Source organism: Salvelinus fontinalis, chromosome 35, assembly GCF_029448725.1.
Source record: "Salvelinus fontinalis isolate EN_2023a chromosome 35, ASM2944872v1, whole genome shotgun sequence".
Classification (NCBI taxonomy): domain Eukaryota; kingdom Metazoa; phylum Chordata; class Actinopteri; order Salmoniformes; family Salmonidae; genus Salvelinus; species Salvelinus fontinalis.
The window spans coordinates 29,260,957-29,276,243 of NC_074699.1; the positions used below are offsets into that span (position 1 = coordinate 29,260,957).

Sequence of the window (15,287 nt, forward strand, 5' to 3'; positions counted from 1 at the left end):
AAACTTACATGCTCCAAGCACACCAAGACAGTCGTGAAGAGGGCACGACAAAACCTATTCCCCCTCAGGAGACTGAAAAGATTTGGCATGGGTCCTCAGATCCTCAAAAGATTCTACAGCTGCACCATCGAGAGCATCCTGACTGGTCGCATCACTGCCTGGTATGGCAACTGCCTGGCATCCGACCGCAAGGCACTACAGAGGGTAGTGTGAACGGCCCAGTACATCACTGGGGCCAAGCTTCCTGCCACCCAGGACCGCTATACAAGGCGGTGTCAAAGTAAGGCACTAAAAATTGTCCAAGACTCCAGCCACCCTAGTCATAAACTGTTCTCTCTGCTACCGCACGGCAAGCGGTACCGGAGCGCCAAGTCTAGGTCTAAGAGGCTTCTCAACGGCTTCTCAACAGCTTCTACCCCCAAGCCATAAGACTCCTGAACATCTAACCAAATGGCACCCAGACTATTTGCATTGTCCCCCCCTTTTACGCCGCTGCTACTCTCTGTTGTTATCATGTATGCATAGTCACTTTAATAACTCTACCTACATGTACATATTACCTCAACTAACCGGTGCCCCCGCGCATTGACTCTGTACCGGTACCCCCCTATATATGGTCTCGCTATTGTTATTTTACTGCTGATCTTTAATTACTTGTTACTTTATTTCTTATCCATATTTTTTTTAACTGCATTGTTGGTTAAGGGCTCGTAAGTAAGCATTTCACTGTAAGGTTGTATTTGGCGATTGTGACAAATAAAATTTGATTTGATTATGGGTTGTGGTTATTTTACCAGGCAGAAGTTACAGAAAAGTATTCTCATAGTACATCCGAGGTTAATAATTTACTAAAACATTTGTGCCAAAACAGAGATTTCTGTGTCTGATAAACAGAAATAACAGAGCAGGGACCAAACAAAAGAAACAGAAGCCCTTAATGTATGAATGTGCCGGTCAGGAAAACAGTGTAACCTTTCCCTTCCTACCCACAGAGCCTAGGTGTCTCTCAGAAAAGACAAGTGCATCAATGTTACTATGATCAAAAACAGAAAAAAATGCCAGGTGAAGCAATGTGTTGGCTTGGCTTCAATGACTGCTGACAAACTGTGCAGAGCCTAGAGATTAGGGAGTGGATTTACATGTGACACTGATTCTTGTAGTTTCACATTTCCTCCTGTCACTGAATAAGGAAAAAGATCAACAATGAGAACTTTCTGCTCTATAACCACAGTCAGATTGTGAGAAATATGTTCATGACTGTGCTTAAACTATCTTATATAAACATGTCATAATTGAGAAATAGCCTCGTTCCCAATGTGATAATGTGTTGAGTGTACTTTCTAAATGGGATTAACTGTTACAGTTGGCACCAAATTCAATGAGTAAACACATGAAGTGGCTAAATATAGTGCAGGTCAAATGTATTAGCCTACATCTAGCACACATAAGCAACAGAGGCAGAGATAAAAAGTTATGTAGTCATTGAGTGTGATGGTTAAATAAAAAGGTTAAATAAATGGTGTAAGAGTCTGGTGCAATATATAGTGCATTCAGAAAGTATTCAGACCCCTTGACTTTTTCCACATTTTGTTACATTACTAGGACTGTAGCGGTCATGAAATTTAATCAGCCGGTGATTGTCAAGCAAATAACTGGCCGGTCTCACGGTAATTGACCGTTAACTAACAAACACATTTAGCATCTCCTGGCTTCCACACATAGCCTACAAGCCACCGATGCAGACCTTTGGAATATCTATATTAGAAAAAGTCTAATAAATCCATGTAATATAGCCTACACCTTCACAATAAATCTATTATTTATTTTAGACAAGTCTAAAGAAGCATGATATGAATAAAAAAGTAGTTAATTTCAGAAGAACAGAATAGCATACTCTGAGTTGTCCTTATGTTAGGCCCTGATCTGGCTATGCCAAATAGCTGTAGTCTACACTAGTTCATTTAGCAACAAGATTTTCTTAGAATTCTGTGCCATTATTTTATAGTATGAAGAATACAATTCAACATAGCTGAATAAAATATAAATATTTTCTCCAAATGATTTGAGGGAGTGCGCAAGTGCAGCTATTCTGTGTTGAGCGGTTAACATAGCTACTCCTATATGCTTAATTTAGAGTTATTAACTTCTTATGGCTGCAGGGGCAGTATTGAGTAGCTTGGATGAAAGGTGCATAGAGGTTCCCAGAGTAAACGGCCTGCTCCTCAGTCATAGTTGCTAATATATGCATATTATTAGTAGTATTAGATAGAAAACACTCTGAAGTTTCTAAAACTGTTTGAATTATGTCTGGGAGTATAACAGAACTCATATGGCAGGCAAAAACCTGAGAAAAAATCCAAACAAGAAGTGGAAATTCTGAGGCTGGTCGATTTTCAACCAAGAGCCCATTGAAATCACATCGAGATATGGATGGGTTTTCACTTCCTACGGCTTCCACTAGATGTCGACAGTCTGTAGAACCTTGTCTGATGCCTCTACTGTGAAGGGGGGCCGAATGAGAGGGGAATTAGTCAGGTCTGCCATGACCTGACCATTCTTTGACCATGCGCGTTCACATGAGAGGGAGCTCTGTTTCATCGCTCATCTGAAGTCAATGTAATTCTCCGGTTGGAACATTATTCAAGATATGTCAAAAACATTATAAAGATTGATTCAATACATCGTTTGACATGTTTCTACGGACTGTTACGGAACTTTTGGACATTTCGTCAGGTTTTAGTGAACACGTTTCCCTGACGTTGGATTTGATTACCAAACACGCTTCAAAAATAGCTATTTGAACATAAATGATGGACATTACCGAAAAGAAAAAAAAAATATTGTGGGAGTCCTGGGAGTGCATTCCGACGAAGATCAGCAAAGGTAAGTGAAGATTTATAATGCTTTTTATGAGTTTTGTTGACTGCACAATTTGGCGGGTAACTGTACGGCTTGCCTTTGTGGCGGAACACTGTTTTCAGATTATTGAATATTGTGTTTTGCCGTAAAGCTTTTTGAAATCTGACACAGCGGTTGCATTAAGAACAAGTTCCAGTGTAATATATTATAAAAATAAAGCGAACTGGATGGAATATGGGGAAAAATGCACCAAATTCTTTTTCAATCTTCAATAAAATCTTCAATAAGATAACGGTAAAATAAAAAATAAAATAAAAATATATAGAAATGCTACCAAAAAAAACGTATTAAAACTTGTTACAAAGGATGGAGTCACGTATGATTCACCAAATGATATTTTGAAAGAGGAAGTAAAGTACTTTAAGAATATGTTTTCGTTTCAGGCTCCTCCATCTCCACTAACTGAAACTAATTGTATGGATTTTTTCCCTAATAATAATGTAAAATTAACATCTGTACAGAAAGACTCATGTGAAGGCCTAATTACAGAGGAGGAACTACTTGATGCAATTGGGGCCTTTAAGGATGGGAAAACTCCAGGACTGGATGGCATACCAGTGGAAGTATACATTTTTTTTTTTGATAAACTCAAAGGACCATTATTAGCTTGTTTTAACCACTCCTATATAAATGATAGATTATCAGACACGCAACAAGAAGGTGTGATATCATTATTACTGAAACAGGACCCAAGTGGTATATATAAAGATCCAGTCCATTTAAAAAATTGGAGACCTCTTACACTTCAGTGTTGTGATGCAAAAATCCTAGCAAAATGCTTGGCGCATAGAATAAAAAAAGTTTTGTCAGATATTATTCATCCTAATCAGACAGGTTTTTACATGGACGATTCATTGGAGATAATATAAGGCAAGTACTGGAAACAATAGAACACTATGAAATATCGGGGACACCAGGCCTGGTTTTCATAGCTGATTTTGAAAAGGATTTTGATAAAGTACGACTGGAGTTTATATATAAATGCCTAGAATATTTCAATTTTGGGGAATCTCTTATAAAATGGGTAAAAATTATGTATAGTAACCCTAGGTGTAAAATAGTAAATAATGGCTACATCTCAGAAAGTTTTAAACTATCTAGAGGAGTAAAACAAGGTTGTCCACTATCGGCATATCTATTTATTATTGCCATCGAAATGTTAGCTGTTAAAATTAGATCAAACATTAATATTAAGGGATTAGAAATCCAGGGCCTAAAAACTAAGGTGTCATTGTACGCTGATGATTCATGTTTTCTTTTAAAACCACAACTAGAATCTCTCCACGGCCTCTTAGAGGATCTAGATACATTTGCTATCCTCTCTGGATTAAAACCAAATTATGATAAATGTACCATATTACGTATTGGATCACTAAAAAATACACATTTTACATTGCCATGTAGTTTACCAATTAAATGGTCTGACGGAGATGTGGACATACTCGGTATACAAATCCCAAAAGAAAGAAATGATCTCACTCCAATACATTTTTATAGAAAGTTAGCAAAAATAGATAGGATCTTGCTACCATGGAAAGGAAAATACCTGTCTATTTGTGAGAAAATCACCCTGATTAACTCTTTAATCATATCACAGTTTACCAATTTGCTTATGGTTTTGCCTACACCTAGTGACCTGCTTTTTAAATTATATGAACAAAAAATATTCCATTTTATTTGGAACGGCAAGCCAGATAAAATTAAAAGGGCCTATTTATATAACAAATATGAATTCGGAGGGCAGAAATTATTAAATATTAAAGTATTAGACCTCTCACTAAAGGCATCAGTCATACAAAAGTTATACTTAAATCCAAACTGGTTCTCTAGTAGATTGGTACGAATGTCTCATCCTATGTTCAAGAAGGGCCTTTTTCCATTTATTCAGATTACACCTGCTCACTTTCGGTTGCTTGAAAAGGAAATAATCTCCAAAATATCTTTATTTTTTAAACAAGCCTTAGAAAGTTGGTTGCAATTTCAGTTTAATCCACCAGAAAGGACGGAACAAACAGTACAACAAATCTTGTGGTTAAATTCAAATACAGTAATTGTTAAAAAAACTGTATTTATCGAAGAAATGTTTAAAAAAAAGTATAATTTGTGAATGATATCATAAATAGGACTGGTGGAGTTATGTCACACATGCAGCTAACACAGACATATGGAAATGTCTGCTCTACCCAAAATTACAACCAATTAATTGCAGCATTACCACAAAAATGGAAGAGGCAGGTAGAAGGGGATAAAAGTCAGGAACTTGTATGTCGGCCTTATATTAAAGAACATAAATGGTTAAAGAAAAGTGTGATAAATAAAAACATATACCAATTTCATTTAAGGACCAAAAAACTTACAGCTGTGCCATATAAATTGCAAAATAGTTGGGAAGAGATTTTCGATGTACCCATTCCATGACACATGGTTTATAAATTGATACGCAAAACAACGCCGGATTCAAAACTTCGAATTTTTCAATTTAAATTATTGTACAAAATTCTTGCAACTAATAGAATGTTATATATATGGGGGATACAATCTTCCCAGCTCTGTAGATTCTGCTGTGAGGAGGCAGAGTCATTAGACCATTTATTTTGGTATTGTCCTCATGTAGCTCGTTTTTGGTCACAGGTCCAGGAATGGTTGAAGAATCGCAACATTTGCGTAGAACTAACGCTACAGATAGCAATACTGGGGGATTTGAAAAGCCATAGTCAATCAATCAATAATATAATAATTATTTTAGCAAAAATGTTTATTTTTAATTTACAATCCGTGGAAGCTATGAGAATAGGAAGATTCAAATCTTTTGTGAAGCATCACAGCACAGTTGAAAAATATATGGCAAATAAAAATCCGAAATGGATGATGTTGGAAGATAGATGGGAAAGGTTGAGTGGAGCTGAAGGGTGGGACTAATAACAAGATAAACAATGTAGGGCATACGGGATCTGTGAAATGTGTATAGGTGCGGAGCTATTGTGAAATAGCACAGTTACAAGTGGAAATCAAACTGGATGGACAACAGAAATAGAGGAAGGACTAAGAACAAACAAGAGAGAACTATTATAAAGTAGACTGTGTCTGTAAAATGTGTATAAGATGTATAAATTGAAGGTAAAAACAGAAATGTTTATCAGTTTACTCCAATTGGGGGATCGGTGGTAGGGTTTGCGGGGAATAATAATAAAGGTATACTCTTTAAAAAAAGTATGTATGTCTATGTAGGTATGTGTATGTATATATGTGTATATGTATGCATACGTGAATGGATATATATATTTACCCCAAAAAATATGGGGGATTGGAAATGATGCAGACAATTACATTGGAAGCAACATTCTTTCCGCAATATTAAGCTGATCCACTCCCCCCCCCCCCCCCCAAAAAAAAAAAAGAACAAGTGTATCTTTAATTCTATGTAAAACATGTATCTTTCATCAAAGTATATGATGAGTATTTCTGTTATTTGACGTGGTTCTCTGCAATTTCTCCGGATATTTTGGAGGCATTTCTGAACATGGCGCCAATGTAAACAGAGGTTTTTGGATATAAATATGAACTTAATCGAACAAGACATATGTATTGTGTAACATGAAGTCCTATGAGTGTCATCTGATGAAGATCATCAAAGGTTAGTGATTAATTTTATCTCTATTTGTGCTTTTTGTGACTACTTTTTCTGTGAGTTGGTGGTGACCTAACATAATCGTTTGTGGTGCTTTCGCTGAAAAGCCTATTTGAAATTGGACACTTTGGTGGGATTAACAACAAGATTACCTTTAAAATGGTATGAGATACATGTATGTTTGAGGAATTTTAATTATGAGATTTCTGTTTGAATTTGGCGCCCTGCACTTTCACTGGCTGTTGTCATATCGATCCCGTTAATGGGACTGCAGCCATAAGAATGTTCTACAAACGTTGGGCTATATGTTTTGATTTTTAATACATTGCACGATGCGACTCTAATGATGATTTGAAAAAAAGTTGCTTGAAAGGCATGAGCTCTCCTTTGTTCTTTCGCAATCCATGCCTTTTGCGGCCAGTGGCCGTTGTGCCCTTCTCCCATCACCTGAACGTTTATTTCATACAGAAATATACCATTTACAGAAGTATTCAGACCCTTTACTCAGTACTTTTTTGAAGCACCTTTGGCAGCGATTACAGCCTCAAGTCTTCTTAGGTGTGATGCTACAAGCTTGGCACACCTGTAAAGGCCTGATTGGTGGAGTGTCCACAGAGGAACTCTGGAGCTCTATCAGAGTGACCATTGGGTTCTTGGTCACCTCCCTGACCAAGGCCCTTCTCCCCCGATAGCTCAGTTTAGACTGGGGGGGGGGGGGGGTCTATGGAAACAGGATGCACCGAAGCTCAATTTTGAGTCATAGCAAAGGGTCTGAATACTTAAATAAGTTATTTCTGATATTTAATACATTTGCAAAAATGTCTAAAAAACAGTTTTTGCTTTGACATTGTGTGTAGATTTTTTTTAATATCCATTTTATAATGCTGTAACGTAACAAAATGTGGAAAATGTCAAGGGGTCTGAATACTTCCCGATTGCACTGTGCATAAGAAGAAAGGCTGTGGCCATTGCAGAATACACTGAAGAAGCCCGTGGCCTTTTCAAATGCACTCAGTCAGACAGCACTCTTTGTGGCTTCTGGAGAACTGCTGATAGAAGGTGGTGATCCACTATCAGTGTATAAAAAGTCCCCCAGCCCAATTGTTGTTACCTGAGGGGATGTTGCGTCAGGGCCTTGCAACCAGTTTGAAAAATAAAACTCCCAAACTAGTCCTCTCATCTCACCTTTGCGTAAAATGGTAATAGGAGCGGTGGTGGAATGGGTGTTGTTGGCAGGGTAACCACCTCTGCTATTCTGACCACTCTGCCCTGAAGAAATGACGCCTGGATCAGACAAGATCCCCTGTCCAGCACTGGCTCTGCTGACACCACTTTGTGTTTGGATATCCAGGAACTTGAGCTCTCTGATGTCCATAGCACTGCACAGAATGTAAACATTGAAATGTTAACAGCAGATTGCTTAAAACAAATAAGTATGCCCCTATGTCTTTGTGAAATAACTAGATCAATGCACAGAATGTAACTAGTATGTCTGTAGCACGAGTCTCAGATCTGTTTGTGCCATCTTGCCAAATGCCAACTCCTCTCCTATGTCATTGTCACCGCAAATTATTTCCTGAAATCTGTGATGCAGGCTAATCTTTCTGTACTTCGCCATGTGAAAGCCTTACCTGAAGGTGACCTCAGGGACAGGGCACCTGACCCCATTGTGGAAAGGTTGTCTGAGAGAGATGGTCTGACTAGTCTGGTCCACAGATGACACTTCTCCCTGGTACATGCCCAGGGTTGGTCCACAGTTTATTGACACCAGACTGCCGAGCCAGTCTGCAGCCATTCTCTCTGGATCTAGGCATATATGGAAGACAGTCAACTTCACCAATACATTATAACTTTCTGAACAATGGGACATTAATGGTGGAACAGTCTAAGGACTTAGTTACAGGTCTAAAATATGAGTTCCATCACAGTTACATTGAATATACAATGGGCTAACAGCAGGGGGTAACCACCGCACTTTGTAGATTACTACTAATGTTAGCTATCTAACGTAAACTGGCTACTCACTCATCACTTACCTACTCTGGCAATTACGTCGTTAGCTAGCTAGCTAGCTAGGTAGGAAACAAACAAAAAATGTAGCTGTCAAATACCCTAGTTAGATATCACTGTGTTAAAGTAGTTAGTTATCACTGTGTCTAGCTAACTAACCAAATAACGTAATAACGTAATTGGCTAGCTGTTCCATTCGAAAAGATGGCTAGCTAACGCTACCTAGCTAACTAAATAGCTAGCTACTGCCAAATTGCTGTGAACGCTAACGTTAACTAAATAACGTTAGCGTAGCTAAATCAGAGATCACGGCTAACGTCGGTTATTAATATAGCCATCCTCTCCACCATTTTGTTATTCATTAAACGCTGTCTGGTAAAATTGAAAATAATATACCTTGTTTTTGTGTATGATAGAGTTTTTTGTGATGAATTTTCTAGTTTGCTAACAACACTTTCTGAACTCGAAGATTCCGTGTTGTTTCCTGTTCACAGCGTCACTTCCTTAGCTTTCCCCACCAGCGTTCATTGATTGTTTATGCGGGGGGCACCAATGAGGGCACATGTTGTTGCAAAAGTGTATTAAGGTAAATGCACTTATTATAAACAATTAAGTCATTATATATAATGCCAACAAATGTTGTTTTAAATCATTGCACCAATGGCAAGTTTATAGCTTATTTACTCATAAAACGTGCTCAGTTTGTGTGCTGATTGTTTTTATAGTAGAAGTCCAAGTCTTGTACACAGGTCAGTGATGATATCCAACCCTATCTTATCTAGCTAGTAGTGTCACAGATTTACTCTTTGGTCAGCCAAATACCGACGTCCTCCTAATGGTTGGCCAGTGTATATTAGCTTGTGAATGGTTGCATGGGTTGCCAATGAGATAGGCCAACACACCCAAGAAAAGAGAGCACAAGTTAATTGATTTTCTATCATTTTCAGCTTTTATTTCAGTAGCTACCTAGATAGCTACCAACAACACAATGCATAGTGTATACAGTTTGGGCTTTAGTTTACAAGAGTCCTTCGTTACATTATAAAATGTTGACATTTATAACACAGTCAGTAATACATACGTATTTTAGTATTCTGATGAAGTCATACAAAGCCACCATAATAAGTCACCACAATATATACACATTTTAGGCACATTTCACAAAAGGACTTTCCAAAATACATCTAGGCTTAAATATGTACACAAACAATCAATCACATGTTGGTGGCATACAAACATAGCTTCAGTGTGTTGTGTCCACGTTTGACTGATTTATTCAGTGGAATAAAAATATCTAGCTTAGAAATGGGAGTATACATCCATTCAACTCTGTCTGTGATCTATGACCACCTGAACAATAACTCAAAAGTACAAGAACAGGTACTTTATCATGTAGGTTGTAACATTTTTGCCACAAAAAAATATGTAGCAAAATGTTTTACCCAAACATAGAACAATGCTCTTTAACACCCCACCATGGGGTTATGTGTATGTTTTATAGATTCATCCTCTTTAAAGCAATCTGATACAGTATATGAGCTGTGATCAAGGCAAGAGGAGAAGTAAAACACAATGATGTAGACAAAAAGGCAGCTAAACAGCTATAATCTCTCCTAATATCTCCTGAAAAAACACCTGACAAACTCTAGAAGGGCCTGTAGTATGCTGGTCATAGAAACCAATCAACTCTATGAGTTTGTGAAGGTCCTTTATCCAATTCAACACTTGTTTGGAATCCCTCTACAAACCGTGTTTCAGATTATAATTTTATCGATTTCAAATTGTCTACAATTTGACTCAGTTTTCCCTCACTGTTAATTCTCCTATGAATCAAGAGAGGTGTCAAGCCCAGTCTTTCCTAGAGAGAAAATGTACCCTCTGGCTTTTATATCTGAACTCAGCTCATGCCATCAAGTATGTAGGGCTAACTATAAATCAGTTATAGTGATGTTGAGAATCATAAATGTGACCATAGCCCTCACTCCTCCTGCCCCCATGGCCGCAGGCTAGCCTTCAGCTGACAGCGTTTGTGCTTCATGGTGAGGCCGTACTCTGGGGTCATGTCCAGCGGGTGCCCAGGTTTCTCCTGGAAGCACAGCCTTTGCAGCAGGATGGCCAAAAAGAGGTAGACCTCATTGCGTCCGATGGCCTCACCGATGCAGCGGCGCTTGCCCATGCCAAATACGAGCACCTTTTCCCCCTCCAGTTTGTTGAGTTCTGTGCCATCAGCACTCAGGAAACGGTCAGGGTTGAATGAAGAAGGCTCCTTCCACAGCTCCCTGAAGAGCACAAAGGTAACATTTTACATTAGGTTCGTGTTATACCTGTGTAGTAACACTGTAATTACTACAGTAACAACACTGTTGTTGCACAGTAGTTGCATAGTAATGGAGTTGAGAAGTTTTAGTTTAAAAATACTACTCACGGGTCATGGTTGACCTGCCACTGGTTGATAAAGACACAGGTGTCCTTGGGAATGAAGTAGCCATTGAGCGATGTATCCTTGACTGTGCTGAAAAAATATTGACAATACCAGAGTCAGACCATGCCATATGTGTCTATAATGTGTAACTGATATTGTAAATGTCTGTTTGGCTAACATTGCAAATGTGTGTTTGGTTGATATTGTAAATGTCTGTTTGGCTGATATTGTAAATTTGTGTTTCTAGCAGGTGCAAGTGCAACTCACCAGTGTGGGATGGTGAACGGCAGGAAGGAAGAGTGCCGGAAGATCTCCAGGATGAAGGCTTCCAGCAGAGGTAAGTTGGTTTTGTCTGAGAGACGGGGAGTGCGAATCATTCCCACCTTTTCCTCTGTTGGGAGGACAATAGAGAACATTGGTTATCAAAAAAAAATGGGACACGTAGTGACAGGTTAGTAAGCCACAATATTTTGAATCATGACTCCATAGAATTACATATAGAACTGATTTATAGGATCTCTCTGTGAATGACTCATTTAAATTAGGCAACAGAACTATCTGTTAAAACTAACAAGTTTCAACTTACTCAGTTCCCGATGCAGTCTTTCCTGGATCTCTGGGTAAGCCACAAGGTACACAACAGCCCATGACAAAGCTGTGCTGATGGTGTCAAAACCTTGAGAGGGAGACAGAAGCCGCATTGCATAATTAAAACATCCTACAAATGTAAAAATGTTTCAATGATATGGCGTGACTCAGCATAACTGTTGCGTTATTTTAACTCAACTGACCTGCCCCAAACAGATCATTGACAATGCCCACAATCTTCTCATCAGAAACCTGGATGTTGGCGTTCTCATCTAGTTTCCTGTCCTCACAGTGGTCAATGAGGGAGTCAGTGATGTCACGGATGTTGTCCTGAAAACAGAACAATGGACAATCAGTACCACAGACAACAAACAGCAATAGATCAAATATTTTTTGAAACATGATGCAATGTATTATTTACCTTGTCATAGCTTTCATAGTGCTCACTGACAATCTTCTGCACAAAGGTATTGAAACGGTCATTGATATCCATAAACCTCTTCATGGTGCGGTTTGGTAGGTAACGAAGGATGGGAATGAAGTCTGCAGGGTTGCCGCTGCCCACCACCTGCCCAAATTCATCACTCAGGTTCACCAAGCCCAACAGCTCCTGGTCATCATGGCTGTAGCGCCGGCCGAAGCACATTCCACAGATGACGTTGGCCACCGATACAACAATATGGCGGAAGGGGTCAAAGCTGCCACTGACATCCATGACGGAGGTCAGCTGTTTTACCAAGTACTCTCCCTCCTTGCAGACGTGCTCCTCCAGGGCACAGGAGTACTCTGGGGTTGATCCCTCCAGGGTGGCGAAAGAGCGAAGGGCGCTCATAGCTAGCTTTCGGCGGGCGCGCCACACCCCAGCCTTGTCGGTGCTAAAGGCCAAGCTCTTGCCGTCGTTGATGAACTTGAAGCTGTATAGATCGGGCCTCCCGGCGAAGTCTTCCCCTTGCTTGATAAGAGCCTGGCGGACTGTCTCGCTGCCACTCAGAACAACCACAGGCCGCATCCCTATCTGGATCTGGAAGACTGAGCCGTAGCGCTCGCTCATGGCAGTCAGGCTGAGGTGAGGGTTGTTGTGCATCTCCAGCACATTCCCGATGATGGGCAGGGGCTTTGGTCCTGGGAGCCTTTTGAGTCCCTCTGGGATCTCTGTGTGCATGTACTTCATGATCATGTACAACAGGCATAGTGTTACCATGGTCACCAGCCCCTCAGACACAGAGACTGAGCCAATAATGGGTAGTATCATGAGAACCATTTGTATGTTTTTTTTGTGGCTTCTGCACAATCTGTAAGGAGAGGTAGATGTTTTAGAGATTAATATTGAGCGAGAAAGATACTCCAGCTGAGTAATAAACATTGCTCGAAAACATTGTTCGAAAATTACATGAATTGTACGCATGGTGCAGTCACACCTTTCACGCTTTTGCAAACCACCCTACTCTACCAGTCTCGTACCATTAAACATAGGCTACAGAAAAGGCTGTATAGTGTTAAAAAAAATGGAAGACTTAACTGTTATATTGCCTACACGTACGTACATTTTTTCGAATAGATTATACTAAAAAGAAGACTCAATAATAAACGGTACAAGATAACAATATATAATGCGTGTTGGAGCTTGTTATATTGTAAAAAAAAAAAAAAAAAAAAAAAAAAAACTGTACTAATATTATGTGCAAACTAGTTAATAAATGTTATTTCGACACTTCATTCACAACAAAAAGACACCTGCTATTCCAACATACGTTTACTTGTTCTTACGTTAAATGTAAATATATTACATGCAGAATTTGTCATTTTTATTACCTTCCGTTATGAGCCAAATGAGCCGTCTTGCAGGGAGATCGAAAAAGTTTGCAGGTGATGTTATATTTATACAAAGCTTTTTCTCTTGCTATAAGAGAACTCCGTTTCTCTGTACTTAAAAGTAAGAATGGGAACTTCTTTTATAGAGCGCTTCTCAGCTCCATTGGCTGATGTCTGAGTGACGTAATCTCTCGCTCTCTCTTGGCTTGCCAGCAGCAGCGGCTGTCTCAGAAAGGAGAGGTGTAATAAAATATCAAGCGGAAACATCAATGAGTAGTGTATATACAATGTAAGCTTGCCTTTATTATAAAAAGAAACGTCTAAGGAGTAAGATATTTTTTTCTAAGAGTGCATGCTTTCACTGATATATCAGTGATGGGCCCTATTGAAAAAATATATACATACAATTTCATATAGTTTGTTATAAAAATATTTTAGAATGTCTAACCGTAGAGAAATTTAATAGACTGCTTGTTTAATTTCGAACAATTGGTTCTCAGTAGGCTATTCGACGTTCAGATGACTTTTTTTTACATTTTTAATTTTTAAACATTTTTAGATATGATTTTAGGTTCATATCATAATGATTGGATGAGTCGCTTTTCAGATGTTCATTAGCCTGTTGGAGGGAGTTATAAAACAGACTATATAGAAGAAGCCAGTCAGGTAAGAGGAATATATTGATTTGTGGAATGATCACCAATGATATTTGCAATTGACGTAGAGCGTGTTAAATGTGTTATTGTGTAATAACAATACAATAATACAATCAGCTTAACTTTTAATCATATTATATCATCATAATCATAAGCACAACCATGTAGATGTAGACCTATAATCACTATCATACCTATTCATCATACTACACATCTTACTTATAATGTTATAGATGTGGTAATTATATTGGTATATTTTGTTTAATTTATTTGTTTAGGCCTAAATATTTATATGTATTTTATTATTAATTTATTACCATGAATGTTATGGTATTGGGCCTAATATTGCAGGCTATGGTAGGCAGTAGGCTAATAAGCCATATTGAAAAAAAGGCAATTCGTCCACTCCTTATCATGTTATGAACTATTTATCTTAAAAATATATGGAACATATTCATGAAAACAGTTATATAAAGCACATTGTATAAGGATGACAGTACTTTAGGGCTGATCCAAATATTTATTCTCAATGATCTATTGAACATGAACTCTTCCACAACTAATTTAAGGACATAAGCTTAATCACTTTGGGCCCACAATAATTTCAAAAGTAAATGTACCATCAGTGTCTAATCTGTTTCCAGTGGTATTCCTTTTTACATGTTATTATTAGCAAACATCAACATTTCTTCTTTAAATACTTGTTCCATAAATTAATTAACAGGAAACTGTTAAGCATTGGTTATTAAGTCATAAACCCTTTGGCAATCTTTCCTTTAGGCCTACTCATTGCAACAGATTTCGATAGCGTGCAAAGGTGTAGCCTATCCCAAGCGGGAGAACTTACAGCCCCGAAGTACTTTTAATCAAGAGACTCGTCTTTGGCAGTTTGATACATCTCACTCAACCAACCTGTCAACAGTATAACGGTGGTGCATATAAGGACAATGGGAAGACGTGTGCGTCTTATTAACTTATAGGAAACAAATGTAGCCTACTTATCAAGTGTGTCATGGAGGATAAAACATTCGATTGAGATAAGAGACTATATTGTCTTGTCTGCTTGTGTAAGCTTTCCAAAGTGTTTGACTTCGGATCCCTGTTGTGTTAATCAATATCCCAATTGGAACTTACTCAAATGTAAGGTATATGTATTAAAACCTAGAATATAGTCTTCTAGACCTCACCATCTACAACACACCATTCTGAGCGGGGTCTGTTTTGAAACAAGTCATGATAAAAACAGGCAAAT

General features: G+C 38.5%; 2 protein-coding genes across 2 annotated transcripts in view; both read right to left on the reverse strand.

Moving 5' to 3' along the window:
- Positions 1 to 9,077, reverse strand: part of LOC129834690 (enhancer of mRNA-decapping protein 3-like) — a 35,836-nt gene extending 26,759 nt beyond the window's left edge. The window contains exons 1-3 of the mRNA XM_055899908.1: positions 8,954 to 9,077; positions 8,179 to 8,353; positions 7,733 to 7,926 (exon numbers count right to left, since the gene is read on the reverse strand). Of these exons, the coding sequence (XP_055755883.1) occupies positions 7,733 to 7,926; positions 8,179 to 8,342 (358 nt within the window). The 5' untranslated portion in view covers positions 8,343 to 8,353; positions 8,954 to 9,077. The remainder of the gene's footprint in view (positions 1 to 7,732; positions 7,927 to 8,178; positions 8,354 to 8,953) is intronic.
- A 406-nt stretch (positions 9,078 to 9,483) lies between these two features.
- Positions 9,484 to 13,501, reverse strand: LOC129834691 (cytochrome P450 1A1-like). The gene is made up of 7 exons (XM_055899909.1): positions 13,380 to 13,501; positions 11,989 to 12,859; positions 11,771 to 11,897; positions 11,566 to 11,655; positions 11,247 to 11,370; positions 10,983 to 11,069; positions 9,484 to 10,836 (listed from the first exon to the last, which is right to left on the reverse strand). The coding sequence occupies exons 2-7, from the start codon at positions 12,826 to 12,828 to the stop codon at positions 10,536 to 10,538; spliced, it is 1,569 nt and encodes a 522-aa protein (XP_055755884.1). The 5' UTR covers positions 12,829 to 12,859; positions 13,380 to 13,501; the 3' UTR covers positions 9,484 to 10,535.
- Positions 13,502 to 15,287: the final 1,786 nt, after the last annotated feature.

Coding starts and splice junctions, on each gene's coding strand:
- LOC129834691 (XM_055899909.1), bottom strand. CDS start 12,828: ATGGTTCTCATGATACTACCCATTATTGGCTCAGTCTCTGTGTCTGAG. Junction 11,656..11,770: donor CAATGATCTGTTTGGGGCAG/GTCAGTTGAGTT, acceptor CTCCCTCTCAAG/GTTTTGACACCATCAGCACA. Junction 11,070..11,246: donor CCGTTCACCATCCCACACTG/GTGAGTTGCACT, acceptor ATATTTTTTCAG/CACAGTCAAGGATACATCGC.